Genomic DNA, 26,545 nt, shown 5'->3' with positions numbered 1-26,545 from the left:
TATGCATATGTCGGGTATTTGAGATGATTCTGATGCAATTCCATCAGTATTAAGACTTCAGTTTACTTAGGTTTACTTAATCGCGCTCAGAGCGCAGCGAGTCGCGGTTTATTGTTGTCTCTTCTCTTTCTCAAATGCTAAAATGATATTGATTAGCTATATGTTATTTGCTTAAAACTGAACTTAGATTGCTATAAAACTTTACACCAATTAAAGTACATAGAAGTCAGCTAGATATCCCTATCAAAATCTCAACAAAGTCGTTCAAGTTTTATTATACAATTAGGCGAAAAAAATGTTCAATTGCCTTGGAGAAAAGGTAACAAAATGACCTAATCAAAAATGACTTTTCAAATGAAATAAATGAATTTTAACGCCCTTTTTATTTCAGTAGGTAAACATTAAACTAATCTGCAAAAGGGACGCATTTTGCACTAATTAGGCAGCTTGAGCTTCAGCGAAGCGCAGTTGTTTTACGTATTTAAGCCTCTTTGGGAGTTGTTTGTTTGCCGTTTAATTAACGGCCAGCTCTGCGCCCCGATGCGTCCCATTTCCGTTGACATTGCACAAGCGAACGGCGTATTTAATCCATAAAGTACAATTTGTGCGTGGCACAGAAAAACGATTTCGGCGCCCAAAAAACAACGCACAGAATATATATATGAATGGCCAGAATAAACGAGAAGCGAACGAAAAGCAAACATGTAACACATTTTGACCCTTTTTTGCATAATATCAATTTTGCTCACACAAACACACAGATGCAGAGCAACTGTCCCGCTCCTAAGTGGGGCTATCCTTGCCTCCGCCATTGGTTGCATATTAAAATGCCTGTCAAACGGAGTGAAAACGGATGTCATGTTGCTTCTTTATTGCCTTTGCCACCAAATCTCTTTCTCTAGACTTTATCCAAGTCTTATGCAGCAGACGCAATAAAATAAAAAGCCGGAATACGAAAATATGAATTTCAAAAATTTTCTATTATGTTTTTTTTTGTAAATTTAATTTTTTTAATATATTAATACATTATTTTGTCAATTTGTGTGAGAAATTGCTTTTGTTGTTTTTCTCTTCACGTTTAAGAATTTGATGGGCTTTAAGTCCATTGTGACACAATTTTCACAATCAAATCGTATACTGTGACCCAATGCTGACCCTTTTTTACTTTTCGACCCGTCGTCGTGCTGGCGTCAAATGGGAAGCTTAGCAGCAGCTTGACCGCATTTGCTAGGGTCCTCTGATGTAATTCGTAGGGGTGTCTTAGGGTCCACAGCTCGCCGCAGGCCCAACAATTATACAACTCCATGTATATATAGAAGCTGCGTTTCATTTTGCAGCGAGTCTGCTCTTTGCTTTGTCTTAGGGCTGCGCTCTTTTATGGCTGCCCATTAACGACTTCAACTATTTGCAGCTGTGCATAAAAAACAGCAAAAATCATTTGCCAGTGTTTCGCTTCGTTGTTTTCTTCTCACCGTGTTTTGGCCTTTTTTTGTTGCGGGCTTTTTTTTTTTGTTATCTAAACGCACAGCATCGTAAAAATAGAAATAAAAATAAAAATATTTATGCAGCTCTAAGGTTTCGGTCGGCGTTTTATGAGTGCGCTCTCCATTTCGCCAGCATTGGCTATTAAAGGGCGCACGCAACAACAAAAATATTTGAAAATTGGCTGGCAAGCAGAAGAAACTGCCGCCCAAGGCCCAAGGCCGAACACAGATTTCAGGCGCACGTTCCAGGAGACGCCAGTGGCAGGCACATGCAGGGCCATTCTATCCCCTTATTAATTCCAATACATTGAATTTTGTATAGACAATGGCATGTTTTGCATACAAATCCGATTAAAATGCCGCACACGTGCCCTGCGCTGCGCGCGCGGTCAGTACAAAACGTGAAGCCAGCTGGCAAATACAACAATTTAAAGTCTTTGACAGCTTAAATTTCCAGTTGTCGCTATTGTTTCAAGCTGCCTTTGTGAACAGATCCTATAGGCCTGTCTTTTGGGCTAAGTATATAAATATATAGTAAATTTCATGTCACTTCAATACTCTGATGCTCAATAAGTAGAGTCCAAAACCTTAAAGCAAACCTGTTGCAACTCAAGCGATTAGTATAACAAAAGAACTGAGAAAACTTGCGAGGTATTTCATAGTCAGTCAGCTAACTAGACTAATGTGTGTTGCCCCGCAGACTAAGCTGACTTCATTGAGCTCACAGAAAAGGGGAGCCCTAATGAATTTAATGCCCAACTACAGGCAGCGTCAGCTAACGGCAAAGGATTTGCCACCCACAGTGATAACAATTAATGTTGAACAAATTTCGCCTGGGTCTTTGAATATGCCTTTCGACTTTCGCAACTTGGTTGGCATTTTTGGCGCATTTTTATTTATGAGCCGTCAAATTGTGCGCCATCAAAGATAACTCACAGCGGCGCGCTGACAATTAGACAGAAAATAGCTGTCATCATTCGTATAATTTGTTGAAAGTCTTGCATGGAGCATGATTTAGAGTGCTTCTGGAATATTTAGCGCTAGAAAATGCGAAATATTTGGCATATTTAATGGCTGAATGCCTGGCGGCTAGTGAAATTAAACGTGAATGATTGAAAAAGGGTTAGGAAATTGATTGCAGCAATTGAAAATGGGAAAACAAATTGAAAATCTGTCATGAAAATGTTATCAGTGTGGAAGCAGGAATAACTTTTCTATGCCAATCAGCTATGGGCCTTTGACAGCTACAAATTTTTTATATATACATATTTATTGGCTTAGCGAAAGTCAACGCTTATGGTGTATAAAAATAAAGTAGAATTCATACGACGCATTCACAAAACTGTTTTCCACGATGTGCGCATAAAAGTTTTATGAAAACTTTGTTTAAACTTTTTGTGGGCCATCAACGCTGGCCACGGCATGGCCGCAGTCTCTATCAATTTTGCAGCTAAAATCCCTTTATGATGCACTAAATTCAATGCTGGCGGTTGTCAAACATGCACGACACTTTTCATGAGAACAAAAATCAAAATGGCGTCGGGGCACGATCCATTGCACATTTCCCGGAAGTGGCAAAGTGACGCGCGGACCACGGGGCGTATGTGCGCGAGCCGTCGAGCCAAAGAGCTGGAGCAAAAGTGTTTGATTACACATTTTGATGGACACTCTTCACTTTTAACAGTTAGCTAGCCAGTGGAGCGAGCGGACTGAACAGCGGATTAAGCTTAACATTTTCGTCTGTTACATTTTCAAACTGTCCGCGCTTTGAGGCTGACATTGTCTAAGGAACCTCAACATTGTTTCTGTTCTTGTTTATTTAGCGCCCTCCCCCTCTCCCTCTCTCTCTCTCTCTCTCTCTCCTAGTTTGAAGCGCGATATCCTGACTGTTTGTCATAATAATAAAAAATGTCAATTTGTTTTATGGCTGACAAGTCGAGCTTTGCTTTCATTTGCTGTCTTTGATGTTGAGTTTTATATCTTCAACTTGTTGTTGCTGCTGCTGCTGCTCTTCCACTTCCTCTTGCTGGCTCTGTTCCATTTGCCCTTATTTATTCGACATATAAATCGTGTGTGTTTCTTGTGTGCCAGGCACCAGGCAACGATTTACATATATGAGCATTCGATAAGCCTGCCAGGCATTTAAATCGGCTTCGTTGGCCCATTTAAAGTCGGCGATAAATCGATTATATTTTCTTGGCAATTTATGTAAACATTTTGTGATATTGTCCAATAAAAAAATATGGACTTGACAGAGGTTAATAATCGTGTAATGTGTTCAGAATATGTGAATTAGAAAACTAGCAACTCTATATATTTACATATATATATATATATATATATATGAATTTATATATCTATGAACAGTTCTGCTCTTCTTCTGTTAGCTACGAAAATTTAGGATTTGATGTTCCTTTTAGAAATTTTATTTGTTACAACTTACAATACTATTTGGTTTCATATACACATATAAATGAATTTATATATTGTAGAAAAGATAAGACAGGGGAAAACTGAAATATTATAAAACTCAAAGCTGTAGAAAGATAATGAACTATACAATATCTACATCATTTTCTATCTTTTTATTTATAAATAAAAATAAATGAAATTAAATATTATGAATAGAATTTTAAATGATAAATGACAACAAGTTAAACAACTCACAGAGTTTTAGCTCTCGATGAAATTTGCTTTAATCTTAATCAAGCTCACTTTCAATATACAAATATATATACATATACATTTGTATTTCAATCATTTAATCAAAGATAATTTATTAGTGAGAGAAATTGTATAGCATGAATGACTTCGGCGACCACACCTGAGCTCAAAAGGTATTGCAAATGTATTAATGCTGTTTGAAATCACTTTAATATGTTTGATGGCTTGACAGAGAGCGAACACGTTTTGAAAGCCATAGACAATTTGTTTGGTCAGCATTTGTAAAGCATCCACAGAACATGACGGCGCTTGTATGAAGGACATAAATCATCGTTTGCTTAGCCTAGCAGCCAAGCAGCCAAGCAGCCAGTCAGCAATCAGCGGCAACAAAAGTCACAGTTTTCGGCTGTTCACATTGAAAGTTCGATTTTTGCAATGGCAATGATTTATGAGTCTTGCAGAGACGCAGAGATGTTGGCATTTGCTCATTCTGACTTTTTAAGTGACTGCATAATTTATTGTTTATTTATATTGCATATTTGATTTGCTTACAGTTCGTTTCGCCAAACTTTTCCAACAAATTTTTGTATACTTGTTGGTAATAAAAGTTTTAGCCATATTTATCCAAAAATATGTAGAGCATTTTTGTGTGTTTTCAGCCGACTAGACAAGTAAAAAGTTTTGCTTTAGTAGTGCGAGGGAGATGCGAAAAATGTTAATTGAAGCTGTGAGAATTTTCAAAATATTTTTGTTTACTCAAAAAGCATTTAAATATTTTGATATTCTATTTAACTAATGTTTATTATAAGCCTCGAACTTATGTGTAATATAAAAAAGAAAACTTTGAGCAAAAATTAGTGACGGACTCAAGGAAAACGCGGAACAAGTTTCCTTGGCAAAGTAAATAATAAATATGCCAAGAAAAATGTCGAGCGACAAGTTCAAGTTTATTTTGTTTTCCATGCAAATTAATGCGACTCTCTCGCTCGCACTCTCGTTGGTGCTCTCTCTCTCTCCCTCTCTCTAGCCAAGTGGGCGCGGAAAAAAACCAAATATAATTTGAATTATTGATTGGCAAGTCAGCCAAGCATAGTGCGTTTCGAAAAGGCGCCCAAACAATGTCTAAATTTGTGCCGAGCCGCAAGGATGCCACGCCTGACACGCCCGCCATGCCTGCCTTGTCTGTTATGCCTGCCATGCCACGCCCACCACTGCCTACTGCCAACCATAACGGCACACCTATTCGACTGAACTTTATGCAAAAATTGCTTTTCAGCCAATTTCGTTTTATAAAATTTTCGCTTTGTCACAAAAAATTATTTGCCCCGCTTATCCCCCGCCACTGGCCCGAGGCTTTGTCTTTTGAGCTTTATTGTGGGTTTTTGTTACTATTGTTGCTGTTGCTATTGCTGTTGCTGCTGCCGCTGTTGCTGTATTTCGCTTCCGGCTGTTATCAGCAATCGACACTCTGCACTGCGTTTCCTTCGCGCTCATTTGTATACACTGCCTTTCGTGCTCCGCCTGTATTCAAGTTTTCACCTCTCTGTTCCTGCTCTCTTTGGTTGGCTTTGTGCGGTGCGGTGTTAATGTAATTTGTGCGGGGGAGCCCTTAAATATCTTCAGCGTCTCTCTGTTTGAACTTTAACTCAGCTGCGCCGCAGGCTACTGCCACCACGTACACGCCCACTGCCGCCCACTGGCTGTCTCTTGTTGACTTTATTGAACCATTTCGCCAAACTTGATTGACTTGCTGCTGCTGCTGCTGCTGTTGTTGTTGTTGCTTAGCGCCTTGTTTTATGCTACACGTTTTTTTGCTTATTTATCGGCGCATTGCCTCGTACGTAGACTTTCCATTTCGCTTGGCCAACAGGCAAACACTTAAGCCCAGCCAACGATTCGCGCCTGATATAAGTCAATTTCAAATGTCAATAAAATGGAAATTTTATAATTTTCCCCAGAGATTCTCACACACACATTGCCCGTCGCAGATCCACTCCGCTGGCTTCGCGCGGCTGCGGCTTCAACTTAATGAGATTTTATTTATTGGCCCTCGATAGCAGCCGCAGCAGTTCAAGACGAACGCTGCAGCGGCCCATGCGCTGAGTGCTTTATTAATGCTTTTATGGTCGCTTAGGTAAATGTCGCTGACGTCAGACGATACCTAAATATGCGCTGCCAGATATCAATCTGGCGTGCTTAAGTGGCACACTCAATAGATCGTTGCCACTTGCCTCACCTCAGCAGCTGCTGCGCCGCTGCAATTAAACTACCTCAATATCCACTTTACTTAAAGCTCAACTCTTGTGATATGAAGTGTGTATAGAGGCTTTAGCTGTACTTCGTTATGTATAGACTTTTATTGTTTAATATCCTTAGAAGAGCTTAATGCTGCCAAAAAGATTTCTAGTACTTTTTCACAGCTCAGTTATGGATAAGAGAGAATTTGATATAACCGAATTGTTTCTATTTCATATAGGGAATTCAGCCAATTTTATGAAATAAATAAATTAATAATTAATTAATAATAATTTAAATTTAATAATAAACTAAATAAATTAACTTAAAGATATGCTTGTTTCATGCTTGTACGACACAAAGTCTCACTTGTCATCTGCAGGCTGAAGGGAAGCATCTAATGATTATAAAACTTGCAAGTTTCTTCTTCTCATTGTTTAGTATTCATTACATGTCTTTCCTTGGATTACTTATCAATCAATCAGCTTGAAAGGAAATTATTGTGTATTTGTTTTGGGCAATATAACATGGGTCAACAGAATTAGTTGTCAACTGTTGACCAAGCTTGAGATGATGTTTTTGCGGCTCCTTTGTACTACTACATAAAGTTCCAATATATATCTATAGATTATACATTAGACTAAATCGTTAACTTTAGAAAGCCTTACACCATTCACAAGCAAAATATGCTCTTAATCCAAGTTGTTTTCTAGAATTTGTTGCTCGCTTAAGAGATTTTGCCGTATACTTAATTGGTTGTTAAGATTTAAGTAACAGCGGAAGAGTTAATAATAATAATTGAAAATCGCAGCTGCAGCTGCAGCTAAGCAGCGCATTGGCAGAGCTTACTTGCTGTTCGTTTTAATTAAAACTCGTTCGTGGTGCGGCTGCTAACTATTAAAACAGGCGCTTGTCCGTCCGGAATATGGAAGTTACACAGTTAAATATGTACTGCAAGAGCACGAGGAGCTGAGCACGAATGTTGCGTACACGCAACGTTGTCGGCATGTGTATGGTACGTGAGCTGCGCTTAAAATTAAAACTAAAATGCGCTCAACCACACACTCACTTACATGTGCTGGCAAATAAACGCAGAGCACACGACTAGCAAGCCAAAGCAGCTGCAAAAAGGCGCAACCGTTGCCAGCATAATAATAAAAAAAAATAAAAACAAAAAGACAGAAAAAAACATGCAAATACAGAAGTAGATTCCGAGAAATATACATATACATATATATACATATATATGTATACATATATACATATAAAAGAAAGGAATATGGCAACTACAAAGTGGCAGACGGGGCGTATGATTATTATTACTCTGTCGCTTGCACTGTTTGCTGTTAGCTCCGTTTTTCGTGCTGTTTGCCCTTTTGCCCCAGAGCAAATATGTCAAAGTCAAACTAATCGATGCCAAAAGGTTTGGCTCCTAAATGATAAAAAAGAATTCACAAGGCAGACAGCCACATAAATATCAATCCATCAAGTCAAGCTCAACAAAAGTTTTGACGTCAACAGCTCAATGTGCTGACTGCTGCTCGTTGGCTTGAAATTCAATAAAAATGTCCAGCGAATGGACACCAAGCAGCAGCGCCTAATGCATAGTCAATCACGGAGTCTGGTCACACTGCGTCAAAGCAAGCAGCGCTGGCTATTTAAATATGCACAGCAAAAGAAGGCGTTGTCAGATTTCTATTGCTTGCTCAAGTTGAAAGTTTAAGGCGAGGTTACGTCCACCCATAGCTTCAAATGGAAGTAAATTTTCTGCTGGATTGATTTCCCTGCTGTTTAACTGACCCTATAATATATATACATATATACTTTAAATAAATTCATATATATATTTATAGAAGATCTTTAAAAATTGAAATACAACGGATTAGTTCGCCTTTTTGACATAAAAAAATTCCTCAAAAAATCAGTTTCGTATATCAAGTACAATTTTTCAGCTTAGCTTAATGAGTAATATATAAAAAAATATTTTAATAAAAAATTAAGCTCAGAAAATTTTAAATTAATTAAAAGTAAAGCAAAACAAGCTTAAATATTTTAAAAAAATATTTCATATATTTCTCTTGGTTTATTATCAGTAATTAAAAATCATATTTAATGTAAATAATATTTCGAATATGTAAATTGAAGTGAGGCTGTTGTTTTTAAGCGCTTAAGCCTGCGCTTCACTACTTTAGCTCGCAGCTTAAACTTAATTCAACCAATTTGCTGTCACCTGTTGGCCGTTTTTATTCGCTGATTGCTCAATTTAACGCAAATAACACTTTGTTCAGTTCACTCAGCTGGCATTTAAAACTCCCCGTGAATACATTGAATTCGAGTTTTTGTTCAGCTTTTCTGATTATATTCCCATATATACACATTTCGTTTGTTCATTCTTATTTTTTTTTTTTTTTTGTTTTTGTTTTATTATTTTATAAATGAAGCTCTTTATGCCATTTGCACAGCTGGTCAGGCTGTGTTTTGTGCGCAAATGCGAGTTTTTGGTTTTTGATGTAATGGAATTTCATTTGGTTCAGCAAAAAATAACCATTTCCCAAACTGTTTGCCGAAAATGTGATTGCGAGTCGAACTGTAACTGGAATTCAATTGGGCAAAAAACGTAAATTGGTACTTGAGTGTCTTTAAAGTACTTGTGTGTGTGTTCTTTCAGGGATTTGGTTTTAGCTTAATGGAACACGTCTTTGCCGAACTGCAACAATTATCAGCAACTTTCTTTTGCGGCAAAAACTAATTTACTAAAGCATCCCAACGTTCGAATGGCATTAAAAAGTTTTTGCCACACGAAACGACTTCAGCGCTTAAATAGAAATTTTAAAAATGTTGTATTTGCAGTTAAGTAAAATACAACAAGGAAGTAAAAATAAAATGTTCTAAGATTATAAAGCGCTGTAAACAACAAGGTAATGCTCTGCTCTTGAATTACATTTACTCAGGCACACATGTTGCCGCAAGACTTGCTATAAATTTAATTTTATTCTTAAAAATTTTACACAAATCGTAAAAAAGTTTGACATGCAAATAGTATTTTGTCACTTGTCGCTTTTTATGGCAAATGTCTAACAAAAGGCAGCACTAATTATTTACGAGCCTCTCTCTCTGTATATCTGTGAGTATCTTCAAAATAAAAAGCAGCGAATTACATTGTTACCATAAAAAGTAAATATGACTTTTACGTGCCTCGACCTGTGTCTTCGTTTTCCAATTGCCGTGCGAAATTTATGCCGTCTGGCAACATACCAAATACACATACAGCCGCATTACATTTTATTATTTCCAACATTTTCCGGGCCCAACACTTTGCACCTAATTTCATCAGCTTCCGCTGTGGCATGGGCACGGGCCATGTTGCAGCACACAGACCGACTGCCAGGCATGCCCCACGCAATTACTAAAGCCACTTGGAAACTCTTCAAAAATTTATGAACATTGATACAACGCACAATACGAGCAGGGCCAGGCCTCCAGGCACTCGCAGGGATTTGTGGCTGGTCATTGAGGCTCTGTGGCAGCTTGGAGCACTCACGATGAGCTGGCAGCAATTGCCCGGTTTTTCTGAACTATAAATAAGCTGAATATTGACTTGTTCAGAAAATAAAATTATAGATATACTAGCTGAAAATATATCAACAAAAATGTTATAAAATTCAGCCTAAAATATATTCTTTAGAACTTAAATTCAGAATCTCCATTGAATTTAAGAAAAAGTAATTAGAAATCTGCCTTTTTTTATTTTCATTAATTTTATGTTGGCTTAGCTTCAGCTCTTTGTCTTGTGATTTTAGCTAAGCGGGCACTTAACATTTATGAACAGTTATAATAAAGGGGAACATCGTTTTGCAAATTTAAATATGTTGTTTTTCAACACTAACATGCGAAGGCAGTTTCCGTTTCCTTTTTGGCTGCTTCGTGCGGCCACAGCCGCTTACTAGATTATTTTTGCCGGCTGGTCAGTGAACTGCATGAAACAGTTAACACCATTTAAAAGCTGCCCTCGACGCGGCTTGGCTGGCCTGTTCTGGGGTCCTGGATGTGTCGGCTTTTGATAAGCCTGGTGTTCCTTGTTGCATGTCGAGAGCCATTAAATTATCTAAAGGGCTTCTGAGTTATGTTAACTGTCTCGAATCGGTTCGCATGTTGGCTTTAATTATGGGCTGCTCAGCCAGATGCAACAGCTACGAAAACAATGATTCAATTTCCGCAACCGGAACTCGACCAACAGCTTTGTTAACAGTTTTCATACGATTTGCATGTTGTGCTTTAGCATTTTGTGAAATTTGCATAGAAACGAAATAAAACAGGAAAAGAGAAGAAATTTCTAGCCCGTGAGCCATGCTCTACTTACTACTCCAGCAAGCTCTTCAGCTGACATCTTCACAAAAAATGTCATAAAATTTGTTATTTAATTCTGACTTTCTTTCATGACTGCCAACTGCAACATATGAAGCTCAAACGAACTCACACAATAATTATTCGCCTGCTGCATTCATATTTGCACAAAACTGACTATTTTTTCCATGCTGGACACAGACGGCCAAGGAGCAAAACTAAATTAAATTATAAAATGCCAGCAGCTACGAATTGCTATTAGTTTAGAAAAACAAAAGTCATTTCAGTGCTTTTTTTCCATGAATTTGTTTGGAAGCTAGAACAAAGAAAATATTACGCTAATGCATTATATGTAAATTAGTTTTTGACGGACAATAAATTGAAAAATTCAGAGAAATTTTAAAAATACTACTAAACGAGAAAATTAGGAGTATTTATGCAGAAATTTGTTAGGAATATTCTTAAAATATTATTATTCCAATTACTGTATTTGTTTTAAATTCTTTTTTAAGTTTTTATAATTTTAATGTATTTTTCATTTTTTTTGTCAATTGTAAATTTATTTTTGTTTTATATAATTATATTAAAATATTGTAGAAATTGATAAATATTGATATTTTATATTCTTATCATGTTGTTAATATGGGATATAAATGAAAAGAGAGGAGAGGGCAAATTTATAATTTAAGCACTTAAAAAAATTTTTTTTGGTATTCAGAAAAAAGTACAAAAAGTCAAAGATAATTTATATTTCATTTTTGAAAAAGTATACCATGTTTGTTTTATGCTTAACGAATAAATTTAATGTATATTCGATAAAATCTTTTGCACATCCCTGCGTACTGTTATGCCACACCTGAATAGCTGCTCAAAATTATTACACTCAAGTGGAAAAATCGCATTTGGCACTCGATATTTGCGATAAACGAATGCCAACATACAGTGTCGGCTTGCAGCTTGGCAACCACTGGGTGCTGTGGCAGTCAATTGGTTGCAATGATCGAATGTACACTGAAGTATGCTTACATGTGTGCTCATTTGATTTGCGAACCAATATACCATAATCATTTGTCACGCCAACAGAGAAGCCGGCACAAAATGACGCCATCTAGTGTTGGTGTTTGCTGTTCGCTGTTCGCTGTTTGCGTGCTACAGCAGCTAACCCGGATAACAGAGTTGTACACACACGCACACACAGGGACATTGCCGGTTAGCTGGTTAGCTGGTTAGTTGGAAAGTGGCAAGTAAACATGAAATAGATTATTTACAGAGTCATGCACAACGATTTGTGCAAACTGTTTTGCCACACAGCTGCCATTCAAGCTTTGATCCACCAACTCTAACTCCTGCTGCACACACACGCCCAGGGATGGCATAAGAAAAGAGAGAAAGGAAAATCAGAAGTGTGAACAGTTACTGATAAGCGTGAGGAGAGCGCCTGTTGTCGCCTGTCCAAAGAAAAATTGCTTATGGCCTTACACGAATGCACAAATGAAATTGTGCAAGCAAGATTGACGGCTTGTGGTGCGAACTGCTGATGACTGCCACACGCCAGCTACAGCTACAGCCACAGTCCCATTGAGCTAGAGACTAGAGCCAGCTCTATAGGTTTATGTAATTGTGTTAGAGAGCAGGTCTCGTCATAAATTTACTGCCAGTCAAGCAAATAGCTCAATCTAGCCTTGACCATGATTTACAGCCAGATTTCCATACAACCGGTCAGGCAAAGGCGGTCAACATTATTGAGTATGCGTTGCGCTGTCAGAGGTCGTAACTGTTGAAGACGAAGAAGAACTATCTTTTCTAAGAAATGTTTTGAAAATATGAAAATGATAAAGTACTTGAACAAAAGAGGAAGTTTTGTATAGATTTTATGGTATATTTGTATTTAAACAATGTGTAAACTTGCTTTTTCAGCTTCTAAATAATTTGAACATTTTTATTTCTTGAATATATTTTTTTATAAAATACTTATAAATTTTTATATCATAAATAGTTTTTTTTTGGCATTAAACTGTCTAGTTTTATTAACTTTCTTTAATTTAAATAATTTTTAAATTGACTTCTTTGGTGTAGAAAAAAGTTTCAATTAAATTTAAATATAAATTTAACACTTTTATTTTATTTTTATTCAATTTTATTTTATTTCTTATTTATTTTATTTAACTCCAATTTAGAAATTTAGAAGTCATATTAGCTTCATAGAAAATACAATTTTAATTGAGTTTTAAGATGAAGATATCAAATACAAAACTTAAATAATTTACCTCAATAAAAACACTTAAAATATATATGCAATATTATGCAGGTCCAATTGATTTGCCACAGATAAAATGAATTTTTTCGCATGTTCAAGCCAAATATCAATAATCGAAACAATTAAATTGCGAACAATATTATACGAACGGTTACAGAAATGCCAGCAACTGGTAATACCAGCATTTTGCATTTATTAGCCAATCATTTGGGCCTTACATGAGTGTATAAATAGACAGCGGGCTTCGGAATTCAATTAGCCAAATTGCCGACTGACCGAATAGCCGAATGGCTTATCCTGCGTAGGCCAGGCATGGCGGCCACTACATTCCATTTTCGGGACTAATGCATGCCAAATGCGCACTCATAGACATTCAGCAGCAATGCCAGCTATTTACTAGCCATCCAAGTTCAACAGGACTACGACCAGCTGAGGGCTCGGGCTCCCATCAATAAGTTAGTAGTGTGCAACGCCCGATCTCTCGAGGAGCGGTCAACCGCAGTGCTAGCTGAAAGTCTGTGTGGTCTCGGTCTGTGTGTCTATTTTGGTCTCTCTTGACGCTCAGGTGTGAGGTTTATTGTACTGTTCGCTATGCAAACAGTCGCCCAAATTGACGCGCCAACAAACTGGACAAATTGTGCGCAAACATGGCAAGCGAAAGCAGTGGAAAAGGCCAGCCGGACAGCCAGCTAGCTAGGGGTCGCTCCTTAAGGGTGGACCGTCTAACAACTTGAAGCCCACAAAAATTAATTATGAAAATTTTCACTTTACGTCTGAGTTTTTGGTTACTTGTAACTTTGTTAAGTTAATGCGTTTATTTGGCGTGCAAAATTTAATTACGAAAATGTCTCATATTTCAACAAAGTAAAACGCGACAAATTCAGTTCTTTTGTAGTAGGACTGTCAAGGCAGGAAGGAGCTGTAGTTAAAGTGTGTCAATTGCCATACGATGATGCTCAGCTCAGTTCAGTTCAGCTCACCAAATATCAAATTTGTATATCACATTTGCTTCTATTCTCGCTTAAAAGACCTGCTGCAGATTGTTAATTTGTGCCGCAATATTGACCAATCAGGCTCACCGCACTGCGCTACACATATCATTTCATTGAGTTCGGTTGCCTGCAGCTGTCATGTGAATGAAAACAATTTGTTGCTAAATTGCTACATGGCAGCGCCTGTCGATTTCCTGTCATGTGCTTCCTCCCTCCCCACGCCCACGACTTTGCTTTGTAGTTCGTTTGTATGTGTGAAAAAGTGTGATTGAGTTGCTCTTATTTTTTTTTCTGTCTCCAGATAAGTATTTTAATAATTGTGCATTTATATGGTCTTCCGCTGCTGGGGTTAGCATGCTTTTGGCTTTCATTATTTAGCTAACTTAATTGCTTCCTTCTATTAATTGATTTTCATTAATATTTTTTTTTTAATTTATATAACACATGATTTCATTATTTAGTTAACTTAATTGCTTCCTTCTATTAATTGATTTTCATTAATATATTTTTTTTTAAATTTATATAACACATGATTTTCCAGCATTTTCTTTTCCAGCATTTGCTTGACAGTTTAATGTGTTCTTTAATAAGTTTTTAAATTACTTAACTTTTTATTTGAGTAAAACTTGATTGGGTTAATTTAGTTGCTCAAAATTTGAATAATTTAAGTATGAAGCCCACATCAAATTTATTATTTAGTACAATTTACGCGCTGCTACACAAACTTTTACATTCGTCTTGAGCTGCCATGTTGTCTGTCGAACATTTTGCCAGCCCATTCTCATTTGCTCGCCCGTCACACACGAGGGGGAAACCTGTTGTTTGAGCTGCGTGCCTAGACGGGATTATTAGCCACATTTTGTGGCCCAAAGGCGCAAAGCGTTAAACACACGAAACCAATTACAATTCTTCTATTTTGTATTTTGGTCGGCGCATGCATAACTTGCCGCCGGTGCTGCTGGGTCCACGAAGGAGCCTAAGATGCTCTCCTATATTTAGTCGGGCAGCACACAAATCTCAGGTATTTTGATAGCTAATAAAGTTTGCCTTAAAGTATTTGCAGTAGAAGTTTCTTAGGCTCGGCTCGAGCATATTTGTTTTAATATTAGCAAGCCTCGGGCCTGAATGAGATGCGTGTGCCTCACATCTAAGGGTTATTTGCTTAGTTTAGCTTCGGCTTCAGCTTTAGTTTCTGGTCGAATGCTCGTCCTCGGCTAGATACGTGCGTTGAGCTACGCCCACATTGAGTAGCTATTTTTATGCACCCAATATCAATAATTTTGTAGGTTTTATTGTTATTTGCGCATATTTTTATGTATTTACGGCAGCGTTCGAACATCTCAGCTCTAGCTCAAGCTCAAACTGAACAATGTCAGGAGTGAAAGTTTCCACAGCAGAGCGAAAGTTTTCACATCGCATTACGTGCGCCGGGCAGCGGAAATGAAAGTGAAATTGTTTTCCTCCAGTATTTATGTTTGTTGACCTTTATTAAAACGACTTTTATGGCTTTGTTGTGTGTCAATGCTGCACGGCAAGCAATTGCTCGCTGCTCATTAATATATCCCACGTAATGAAATCAGCAATTATTTCCATTAACTACCACGGCATACTGTACTGGTGCCTGGGAGTGCCCAGTTAGCAGGATTTGTACGTTAATAAAGGACCTAAACAAACAAAGCCGATACACATTCAAAAAACCAAGCATAATAATTAATATTTATTTGAATAGACGAGCTGCTATAAGCAATATGTACTTAAATAACTTAGTAAATTAAAATTTATATGCAAATGTCTATATTGTAGATTGACTAATATAGATATTTATATATACAAGACTATGTTTATAATAAATAAATAAATCAAATAATAATAGTAAAACATAATGATTACGATATTAAATGAAATTGCATATGTTTTAAATATATGTCTATTTCTTTAAATTTAAATAATTATATTTTATATTAGGAAAACGTAAACAATTTTTTATTCACGTAGAAAAATATATACTAAAGAATTTGTATACATATTTTATATATATTTTGGTATAAAGTAATTTAATATAATATTATTTACGTAAATATTTTTGTACATGCTTTAATATTAAACTTTATTTTTATTATAATAAAAAATACATTTTATAAATTAAAAAAATATAAATATGAATAGAAAATTGTATAGTTCAATATTTGTTTGTATAAATTTAAATTTTTATATTAATATATTTTTATTGTATATAAAATTAAATTAAAAAAAACTTTTTAAAATTAAATATTTCTTATTAAATATTGAAATAAATTTTTGAATGTTTATTTTTATATTTACTATATTATTATTACACTCACATATTTTTACAAATTTCAATGACTTATAATGAATATATAAGAGTGACGAAACAATTAAATTTTTAAAATTTGATGACCTATTGTCATTCTTTTAAATTTTTATTTATTTATTTTAACTTGTTTTGCTTTGTTTTTATTTTATATTATTTATATGCAAATAACATGCAACAACTCACTTTTATTTTTATTCCACTCATTTCTCATTTTATTTTTATTCGTTTTCCATTCACGCACATATAAATAACTCGTAAAATAAGTTTCACACAAATTGTAAATAAAATTATGAACCGTGCATAACATGATGTAGAAAACGTCTTCTCCCTCTCGGTATAGGCTGCTAATCAAATTAAAAATGATTGCGCAAGTGTCAAAAGTGTAGCTGACGTTGCTGCTGATTACCTGGAGCGAGACATACGCAAATGCGTAGGTGTGCGTGGGCACTGTAGGGCAGCTTCGAGACAGTTGCGTAGAATATCTTCCGGCTGCTTTCAGTTGTTGGTGCGTGTCAAAGAAATTTATCACACAGTCGCAAGACATTTGTAACTGACGCAGACACAGAAGGAGGCAGCCAGAACTTTGCATATCGGCCCGTATGTGTACACCTGTCAAAGTTATTCATAATTCTGCCGTGGCGCACAATTTTCTTTTTCGGTATTTGGCATTTTTTACATATGTTGCTATTAATTTTTTGCTTCGTCGCGTAACAAATTGAAGACGTCGAGTAATCCGCGCGGCTGGCGCAGACGCTGAGCTATTAGCTGCAGGACGTTGACATCCTCGTCCAGGTGTCAGCCAGCTGTGTGTGCGTGTGTGTGGGCGCACAAAAGTATGATTGAATGTTATTTGATGCGAATTTAGAACATTCTTTATGTGTCTGTTGTTAGGCTTGGCATTTATGCAAATGTAACAATTTGTTTAGCATACTTTACGCTTGTCAGCGAAATGTTGCCAAACACAATGAAAACTGTGAAAAGGACATTCAATGCTTAAAGTGCTGCAAACAGAGCACAATCGAGCGGCATTAAGCAACAGGGCCTGTTGAGTTAATTGTGCTGCGCTTTAAATATTTCAGTTATTTCGTCGAAAGATTGTTGAATATATATGGGATTGTCGTCAGTTGATGCGTGTTGCGACTGTGGCAAACTGAAACCACTTGGGGCGCCAGATGAATGCATAAATTACGGACTTTGCTCTCTTTTTCACAGCCTACTTATCGGCGCAACGAGTGTCATTTTATGTTGCTATTTTTATTTATATTTTTTTTTGTACATAGTTAATACGATATTGGCTGTTAAGCGGCCATCGTATCGAGTGCTTGACCTTGCGCCGGGCTTACGCAAACACATCGAGTGCCAATTTATGCAACTTTGTCCGCTATCGATGAAAATCAATTTGCACAAGCTAAAATCCAGCCAGCCAGCCAGCCAGCCAGTCAGCTAGCCAGTCGGCCACCCACGCAGTACACAAACAAAGTGGCGGCATTCAAAGTTGTCCCTGGCACTCACAAATTATCTCTAAGTCCCGGCCATGGGGTTCGCTATCATTCCGATTCAAACTTACATATTTCAATTTCAATGCCTGCGTCTGGATATTCAAATCAGCGCAAAAAGGGACACAACAAGTGAGCGAAATGCTCAATCAAATCAAAGTCCCCACAACAAACCAAATATCCAATAAGACAAAGCACAAAGGACACAGAGCGACGACGACCCCGGCCAAGTGTCAGCCACAGAGCCATGCGAACCGTGCACTAAGCATAAGCCTAGATAAGGCATCCCAACGCGCTGTACAAAGAATTTCAAGTGGAACAAGCTTCATTCGTATGCACATTGATAAGTTTTCCCATTCCGGCGACACTATTTATGGGCATAAGCCGAATATGCGCTTCAATCAGCTCGAAATATGCACGAAATAAACGTGAAGACTAATTGTGGTCTTTAGATGTGATTTGTGAGTCTGACTTAATTTATAACTATAAATGTACTCAATTTATGTGCAATGCTTAAAGGCTTTGTCTCTGCCATAGCTATAGAGACTATGGATAGTTCCAACATCTCTTAAAACTCGACTTAATCGTCAGCAGTTGCTTGAGCTGGGACAACTCTGATTGCTAATGTGACTCCAAGGTTACCTGTTAATTCAGATAGTATCTTAATTGTGATTGATAGCCATTTAAGACTTATTTGGAATGACAAATTCGATGCTAATAAAAAAAGGCATTAAAAACTGATTTGATGGGAAATGACTGATCCATTTATTAGTTGAGCTAAAAATATCTTAGGCACGCTCTGTGACACACACACTCTCATTTGCTTGGCTTTAGAGTGTGAAACAGAGCAATGAGAAGAGACAAACAAATAGAGGGAGAGAGATAGAGAACGACAAATGTAATCAAAATAAATTACGAGCGTGTAAGCAGCCTCCGGTGTCTATTAAGGGCAATAAAAGGAAAGCACCATTTGTTTAACGCAATCTCATTATTAGATGCGTCCCGCAGCCGAGGGCGCAGCTGCTGCAGCCCAGCCCAGTGGCCCCTGGATGGAAAGTGATAGGCCAACGAGGTTAGGGGCAGACCCAGTTCGTCTTGCCCGGTTTGCCATCGACTTGATAATGCCCCTGATTATGCTGATGATAAGTAATTTTGTAAACTCGAAACTGCAGACCGAGAATGTGGCTGGAAAGCGGCGTTAATGCGCCCGTTGATTAGTCAGAGTCAGCGTAACAGTGGTTGCTTGGCGCTGTCAGGACTCTTGCCTCTTGCCTTCGGAGGTGCTCTGACAAGCCGACAAGCTCATTATGCCGCCAACAATTTGATTAATTACATGTCGCCCGCCGTCCGCCCGTTACCACAGTTTTTGCGTGCGGCCGCCCGGCGGCACCTTGTTATGCTGCTGCAAAGGATTTGTGCATTATGTGGGCCACACTTTCGACTTCGCTTTGTGCTGCGCCTTCGCAGCGCACAAATTCTATGCAAAAATTTAATTTACCTTAGGCCAAACACTAACAAAAAGCACTGGGCCATAATTTTTATGGCATAGCTGCCTTGCTCACAGGGCTGCCAGCGTGTTTAACAGTTGACATTTATAAGCTGGGCGTGGCTGCTGTTGCCGCTGCTGCTCTAATGATATTAGAGTTCGGTTGCAATGCCGCTGACAGCTCCACAGACAGAATTTCGGCAATTTTAATAACAATGTAATAAAGTGTAGACAATGGCAACGCTGAAATACCACAAAAATGAGTGCAATCAAAATATGAGAAATTCCATGTGAGCTAAGAATTCAAAGAGAAATGGAAATTTACCTTTATTGATAGATGAAATTCCTTTAATAGCAAATGACAAAGTTTTTGCGCTGGACTAAGTCAAAAATGGAACTTTCAAGTGCAATATATTGCATAATAAATAAATAAATTGTGAATTAACTAAAGGTGAAAGTTGATGCAAACATGAAATTAGCATGTTTCAATCGGTTGTTGGTGCCCGCTTGCGTTATTGCTTTCATTGTGCTTCTGGCACTGGGCAAATCGAGTGCCGCAGGCGTTGAGAGTGCGGTTATTGGTGACATACGGGATAAGTGGTTCGCGGACGATAGCCAACAGCAGCAGCAGCAGCAGCAGCGGCCGGGGCAGCCGAAGAGGGAGCCGCCAACACCAGAACAGCAGCTGCTTTTTCCAGTTGAACAATTCAAGAGCTACACAGCCGCAAGGCATCATCATCATCAACACCACCCACAGCGACAGCATCAACATCTGCATCAGCATTTGCATCAGCATCAGCATAAGCATCATGTCCATGGTCGGACTTTTAGAGAAAATCATTATAAGGCGCTTGAACTGGAACAGCGACAGCAACAGCTGGGCAAACACTCGCACTGGCTGCACGCGCCCGCTCCAGCAACACTTCCTGATTATGTCAACGACGAGGAGCTCGCTGAGACACATACGCCGCACTCGGAGCAACATGTAGAGCAGCTAGACTATGTCAATAGTCATTTTGATTTGGAGAGCTATCAGCGCTATGCGAACATCGAGCTGCCCCTCAACATGGCGCCCGCTGGCGGTCCCTCAACGCGCTCCGGACGGCATCGTGGACGCCACGTGACGCCGCACAACGGCAACAACCACAACAGCAACCATGCCAACAATGTGATGCTGCCACTGATATCGGAGCTGGGCGGCAAATATTTGCGCTCGCTGCCCGACTCTGTGGACTTTCTGCAGGATCGCCTTTATGCCACCCAGCCGCAGCGGCATTGGCCCGTCAAGCGCGAGGCCATTGTTGAGGGCGACGTCATCCTGGGAGGCCTCATGATGGTGCACTCACGCGAGGACAGCATCACCTGCGGTCCCATCATGCCGCAGGGCGGCATCCAGGCCCTGGAGGCCATGCTCTACACCATCGATCGCATCAACGAGATGCATCTGCTGCCAAACATAACGCTCGGCGCCCATATACTCGACGACTGCGACAAGGACTCCTATGGCCTCGAAATGGCTGTGGACTTTATCAAAGGTGAGGTCTTCTTTATGGTGTGAGTAAATGTGGCTTCTATGAAACGTTTATGTTGGCTTCGTTTTATATTTTAAGGCATAACTCAAGCTATGCTAAACAGAAGTTGCACTTAAACGTTTCTATGACAAATTTATAAAGCTGCAGTTTGTTTCTTGTGCAATAAAATAATTTAATGCAGAATATTGTGTTAAGTGAGTTGAATGAATGCACAATAACAGAGTCTCCATTTGGTCACTTTGTTGTTGCGTCTTTGCCCTTTCTTTGTTCTACTTAAAGTAAACCTACTTTATAAACAGCAATTTTTAAAATTTGTTTTTAAATAACATTTTTGATCAATTTAAAATCATATTTATTTTAATTCAAAAGGTATTTGTGTGGCAGAAAACTAAGGACTCCACAACTTTTCTTCATGAACTCTTTCTTTAAATTCACTAGAATTTACCAATTCATTTGTGCGAAAACATAGACATTTTTCGACTGAATTTCTCCTAGTTTAGCTCAGCCTTTGTAGGATAAAGAAGTCTGCCAAGCTCGAAGTCCTCTTCAACAGTTGATGCATTTATTATTGTCTTAATAAATCTCTTTAATAAATCATTCTAAATTTTTAACAAGTATCTAATATAATCTAATGATCACTATACCTATTTCTAGTCCAGTCCCTTTTTATTAAAGACTACTCCATTGCCAATATAATCAAGCCAAAAGCAATTTAGCTGATATTTATTTTCAAATTCATTTTTGCTAGCCTTTTCAAGTATTTTCTTTATTTATAAGTATTAAAATTCTGAATTAAAAAATCATTTCATAAAATGAACACACCAACTGCAACCAACATTTTTAGCAATATATTTTTGAAAAGTTTATAAAGATACAAAAATAGAAAACTTTGTAGAAATTGTGCAGAAATTTATTAATATATTATTATATTTATTTATATAAATGATTTCTTCAAGTACTTTCTGACTGAATTGACAACGTAAATGCGATTTACTTGAGCGTTGAACGTTTTATTAATAAACAAAATTAATAAATAAATTAAACGATTTCCCAGCGGGGAATAACGTAGAGGATGCTGAGCTTTAAGCTCTCTGAGCGGCTTTCATGCACGCAAAACTAATATACATAATTCCCTTAAGACAAAACGGTGTCATTTATTGAATATTCACACACTCACTCACACACACACGCACACCCGCACACACATACATGTAGGCAAAAGGAATAAGGCAACACGAGTCCCACGTGTCAATGCGAGCGAAAATTAAGTGCGCCGCCAGAGATCAACCCGGCCGGAAGTTAGCAAAATGGGCGCCGGATGTGAGGCGGTGTTGTCGCATGGCCACATATGTAAGATGGCCTCACAGCGCTGTCTGGCACTTTGCCCGGGCCCATAAAAGGGGCGCTTATTGCTTTTATCTGGCAACAAAAGCGGCGCATGAAACAGCGACAGCTACAGCTACGGCGACAGCCACAACGATCTATAATCAATTGCGCCTGGCTGCCAAGTATCGGCTGGGGGCCTTCAGCTGTTGTTGTTGCTGTGCTTGTGCTTGTGCTTGTGCTAGGCCTGAACACTTTCTAATCTCCATAATTTCATTATTTATGTGCGTAACAAGGATTTACTTGAGCGACGTGCGGCCATGTTTTACTCATCTGACGTATGAAAAATATAATTTTCCAAGTCACTGAATTATATTGACAGGATTAGGCATGCCGCAAACTATGAGCCACTCGCTCGCCCCCATTGTCTACAAGGCCCAGCCTGCAACATCATCTTCATTGGCCTCATCATTGCTGGGGCATCCATTAAACAGGCAGCCCAACAACAGCAACAGCAAAAGCAACAGCCGCCCGATAGAGTTAATTAATTTGTATTTAAGTACAGCTGCCGTACTCTGTGCTGTGTGTGGCATGGCCATAATCATAACCCGAGCTTAATGTTTGTTTGATCCGCCTGTGCATTAAATCACGTTGTGTTTGCTTCAATCGAATCGAGAACTCAGAGTGATAGACGTCTGTTTTTCTACTCTCATTATTTGTTAATGAAAGCAACCACAGTAATGTTGCCCAACAAACAAGAAGCGAAACAACATTTTAGAAATGAAAACACATCGATTTGTGTGCTCAACACAATGCATACAAAACGGAAATTACATTGAATCACATTCGCATAAGCTATTCAAATATGTATGCATAGATAAAGATCAATAGCTGGGCTGGGTGTTGTTTAATATTTAAAATATATGAAAGAGTTAAGCATCTATACAAAAAATGTTTTTTCATGGGTGGCACAATAAGAGTGGTACTATTTGGGATAATTCTAAACTAGCCGCGGTGTAATATAGCGATATTAATTAACTGTTGATGTATTTAGTAATATTTGCCATTTAATAGCTATAAGTTCGTTGACAGACAGGAAATAATAAAAAAAGTTAGAAAATAGTAGCTCAACTGCTGCACTATATACCCTATACCAAACGATGCAAGTCTGAAAATTATGTAGGAGTAATTATGTGACACAACTCTTTTTCCTGCTATTACATGAAATTCCTTACAAACCCAATATCCAATAGGGAGCAGCTCAAGGCCAACATAGGAGAGCCGAAATAAAACAGTATCGGAAGTTTTTTCAAAAATTATTTATTAATACATGAACATCTATTAGATCCTCTTCACAGTAATCCTCAGCCTACATATATTAAAAAACTGATGCCAATGCTTTTTTCCAATCGAGAAAGCACTTCCACAAATGAAGTTTTTGTGATTTTATTCAGCTCATCCTTTGATGCCTTCTTTCATGGAATTTTTTAGTTTTAGGTGCAAGAAAAATCACAAGGGTCAGTTATGTGGCATATGGTGGCCTTGGTATATCCTTTTTGGCAAAAATTAAAGCGAAAACTCGTCCAACCAAAACAGCTGTAAAAAATTAAGCGAATATTCAAAATACTCGAACCTTTTGACAAAAGTGAGGGCCATAAAAACCAAAATATCGAAAACTAAAATACATGTAATGGGAGTAAATTATAAATCTAACTTCGTTACACTTTCTGAACAGAAGCGAGTCAAACAAAACTGAATATGTATCTTGGAGCGCTGACAACATCAATGGAATGGCTTGAATGCAACTTGCAAATTAAATTATAAACAAATATTTTTAATTTTTTTTCTCCACATGCCCTTAGTGGTTCATCCTTTCGAACAGAAAAATTAATCTAAAACTTTAAATACTTTCTGTTTTTTATGCCATAATAAATGTTAATATTTTCGCCTGTGCATAATAAAAACTTAGAAGCACATTAATTAGTAACAAAGTCTCATATGTTAGCGGCTGCAAAATGCATAAATTTTCCAAAAAAAATATATATTTTATGGCAACACAGATTAATGCACGGCTGAATGGACCGAAAGATTAAATAAAATTTTCTTTAAATATTCAGTTTATTATTTTCCAGAATGAAAAAAAAAACAGAAAATGCTGTGAATGCAAATGAATAAATAAATAAGTTGGGTAAAGTGTAAACTTAATTACCAAAAAAAAAAAAAAAAAATGTGAATTCATGAAAGCACTGCACCTACTATCCCGCAGTGGCAAACTATTTAATGGTGCATTTCAGGGCAACAAATTCCCGAGCATAAAAAGTTTTATAATTAAAAAATAGAAAGCACTAAAGCAAACCAAATCTAAAAGAGAAAACTAAAAATGAATAAAAGGCAAAAGCAAAAGCAAAAGCAACGCACAAATATGCAAATGAATAATTGCCAAGGGGTCGTCGTCGCGTCTGTGTTGCAAAAAAACAAAACGAACAACTACTTTGTGAGAGTTTTGCTCAGTTTGGGGCTTAGATGTCGGACGACTCGCTTAAGGCCAGCACCGCTTTGACCCAGCGTTGACTTTTCATTTACAACTTTGCCCATTCATGATTCAATATTGGTTTATTAGTTCAAAATCTTAATTGAGCCTGCATAAGCTGACCAGCTTAAACTGTGTTTATGTCAAAAAGAGCTGTAAAAGGCAAATATCGCATGGAATTTGTTGTAAAATTATTTGCAGTATTTAGTAACAAATCAAATATCAATCGATAGTCTTTGTGGGTTTATAGCAAATTTAATTTGCATTTAGAAATATATTAAGACACGATATTCATGTCGTTTGCTTTATGTATTATAATGTGACTGTGAAATCAATTGCAGAACTTGCTTACTTGGTTGCCTGGGAGCTGAGAGGCTGTAAAGAGTTGTGGTAAAAGTATTATTCAAGTGAGTTTGCCTCTACTCACTTCTTACCTCACTCCTTGAGAGAGACATTGATAACTGTAGCTGAATGTAGTCTCAGGCTTTGCTGAGTGAGAGCAAGATGCCTACGATTGTGAGTGGCTGAAGCGAGGCGACACGGAGATGACTCATTGTTCGACGTTGGGCACGATTTCAAAAGTACAAAATAATAAAAATAATAAAATAATAGTAAAATTATCAATTAAACACAAAGCTCGATATGTATACATCATAACTCATATCTATATTAATTTTGAATTTTTTCGATTTTATTTACTCACAGGCTCTATTAGCAACATAGACGATGCCGAATATCATTGCAACAAGACGCAAGTGCGAAAGGTGATTTCGGGCGTGGTGGGCGCTGCCTCATCGGTCACCTCCATACAGGTGGCCAATTTGCTGAGATTGTTTCGGATACCACAGGTAGGTCGTTGCACATGTCGTATACATAACTTTTGGTTGCGTTCATGTTTGCCTTTTTCGTTTATCATAAACTTTTTGCAGCGCTGCTTGGCATTGCCATCTGCAACCTGGCAGTGAAAAGTTTTTGTGCTTGTAATTAAAAAGTGCACAACATTTGTCGCTTGATGCTGAACTGGAAATTAGTTTAACGACCACCACGTGGCTTCTCACTAGTTGGATCCACAGGGGCAACAAATCAAACAAAGTGCAGCTGCTGCACACGGTAGTTGTGCTTCCCTTTAAGCCTACAATACACACTTACATACACACACACACGCTGAGTCCACCTCTAGCTCAAGTCCTGTTACGGTTTCATTAACTAAAACGTCATGTGGCAGTCTAAAAGTCACGTCGAAAGATTGAGTAGCCAACGCGGCGTTGCCGCTACGTGGCCAACAGCTAAAAGTCAATAGACGACAATAAGCAGTAGTCCGACAGCAAGCTCTACTGCTGCTGCAGCAGCAAGCATGCCATAAAACGCACACGCACCCAGAAACCAGCAATTCAGTGCAGCCCCGAGTTGGCCATAAATCAAGCGTTAGCATTTGATTGCATTTCATTGGTAGTTGATGGCTTGTGGCCAGCAAAAAACAATGTTGACCCAAACCAACGGCAACTCTAGTACAATATATGGACTCAACCTTTAATTTGCCATCAAATATGCCAAGCCAAAGTCAAGAAGTTGAAAGCCAAAGACTTACAAAGTAATTTGATATTGATAAAATATGACCAAAGTGTAGATTTATTTGAACATTTTTCCGGGAATAACTATAACTGACTGTGCGCCAGCTTAGAATGTGTGCGTGCTTATCTGAAGCACTCTGGCTTATGGCTTAAGAAATGGCACTGTAAATGGAAACTTTTCTTAAGAATATATGATATAGAGATGTGCTCTTTCTGAAGCCAGGTTATCAATTTTATTCTCTTCACCTTACGCTGAAATTTAGCAGAATTTTCGTACTTATTTAGTTAAAGGAATC

At 37.8% G+C, this 26,545-nt stretch overlaps 1 protein-coding gene across 1 annotated transcript in view; it reads left to right on the top strand.

The window, feature by feature from the left end:
- Positions 1–26,545, top strand: part of LOC111602598 (metabotropic glutamate receptor 2) — a 66,682-nt gene that overhangs the window by 22,578 nt on the left and 17,559 nt on the right. Inside the window, exon 2 of the mRNA XM_023319757.2 lies at positions 25,384–25,526. Within this exon, the coding sequence (XP_023175525.2) occupies positions 25,384–25,526 (143 nt within the window). The remainder of the gene's footprint in view (positions 1–25,383; positions 25,527–26,545) is intronic.

This window comes from Drosophila hydei, unplaced genomic scaffold, assembly GCF_003285905.1.
Source record: "Drosophila hydei strain 15085-1641.00,03,60 unplaced genomic scaffold, DhydRS2 tig00000060-arrow-pilon, whole genome shotgun sequence".
Lineage (NCBI taxonomy): Eukaryota > Metazoa > Arthropoda > Insecta > Diptera > Drosophilidae > Drosophila > Drosophila hydei.
Note: the sequence above shows the minus strand (reverse complement) of the source record. Positions and strands in the feature narration are given on the sequence as shown.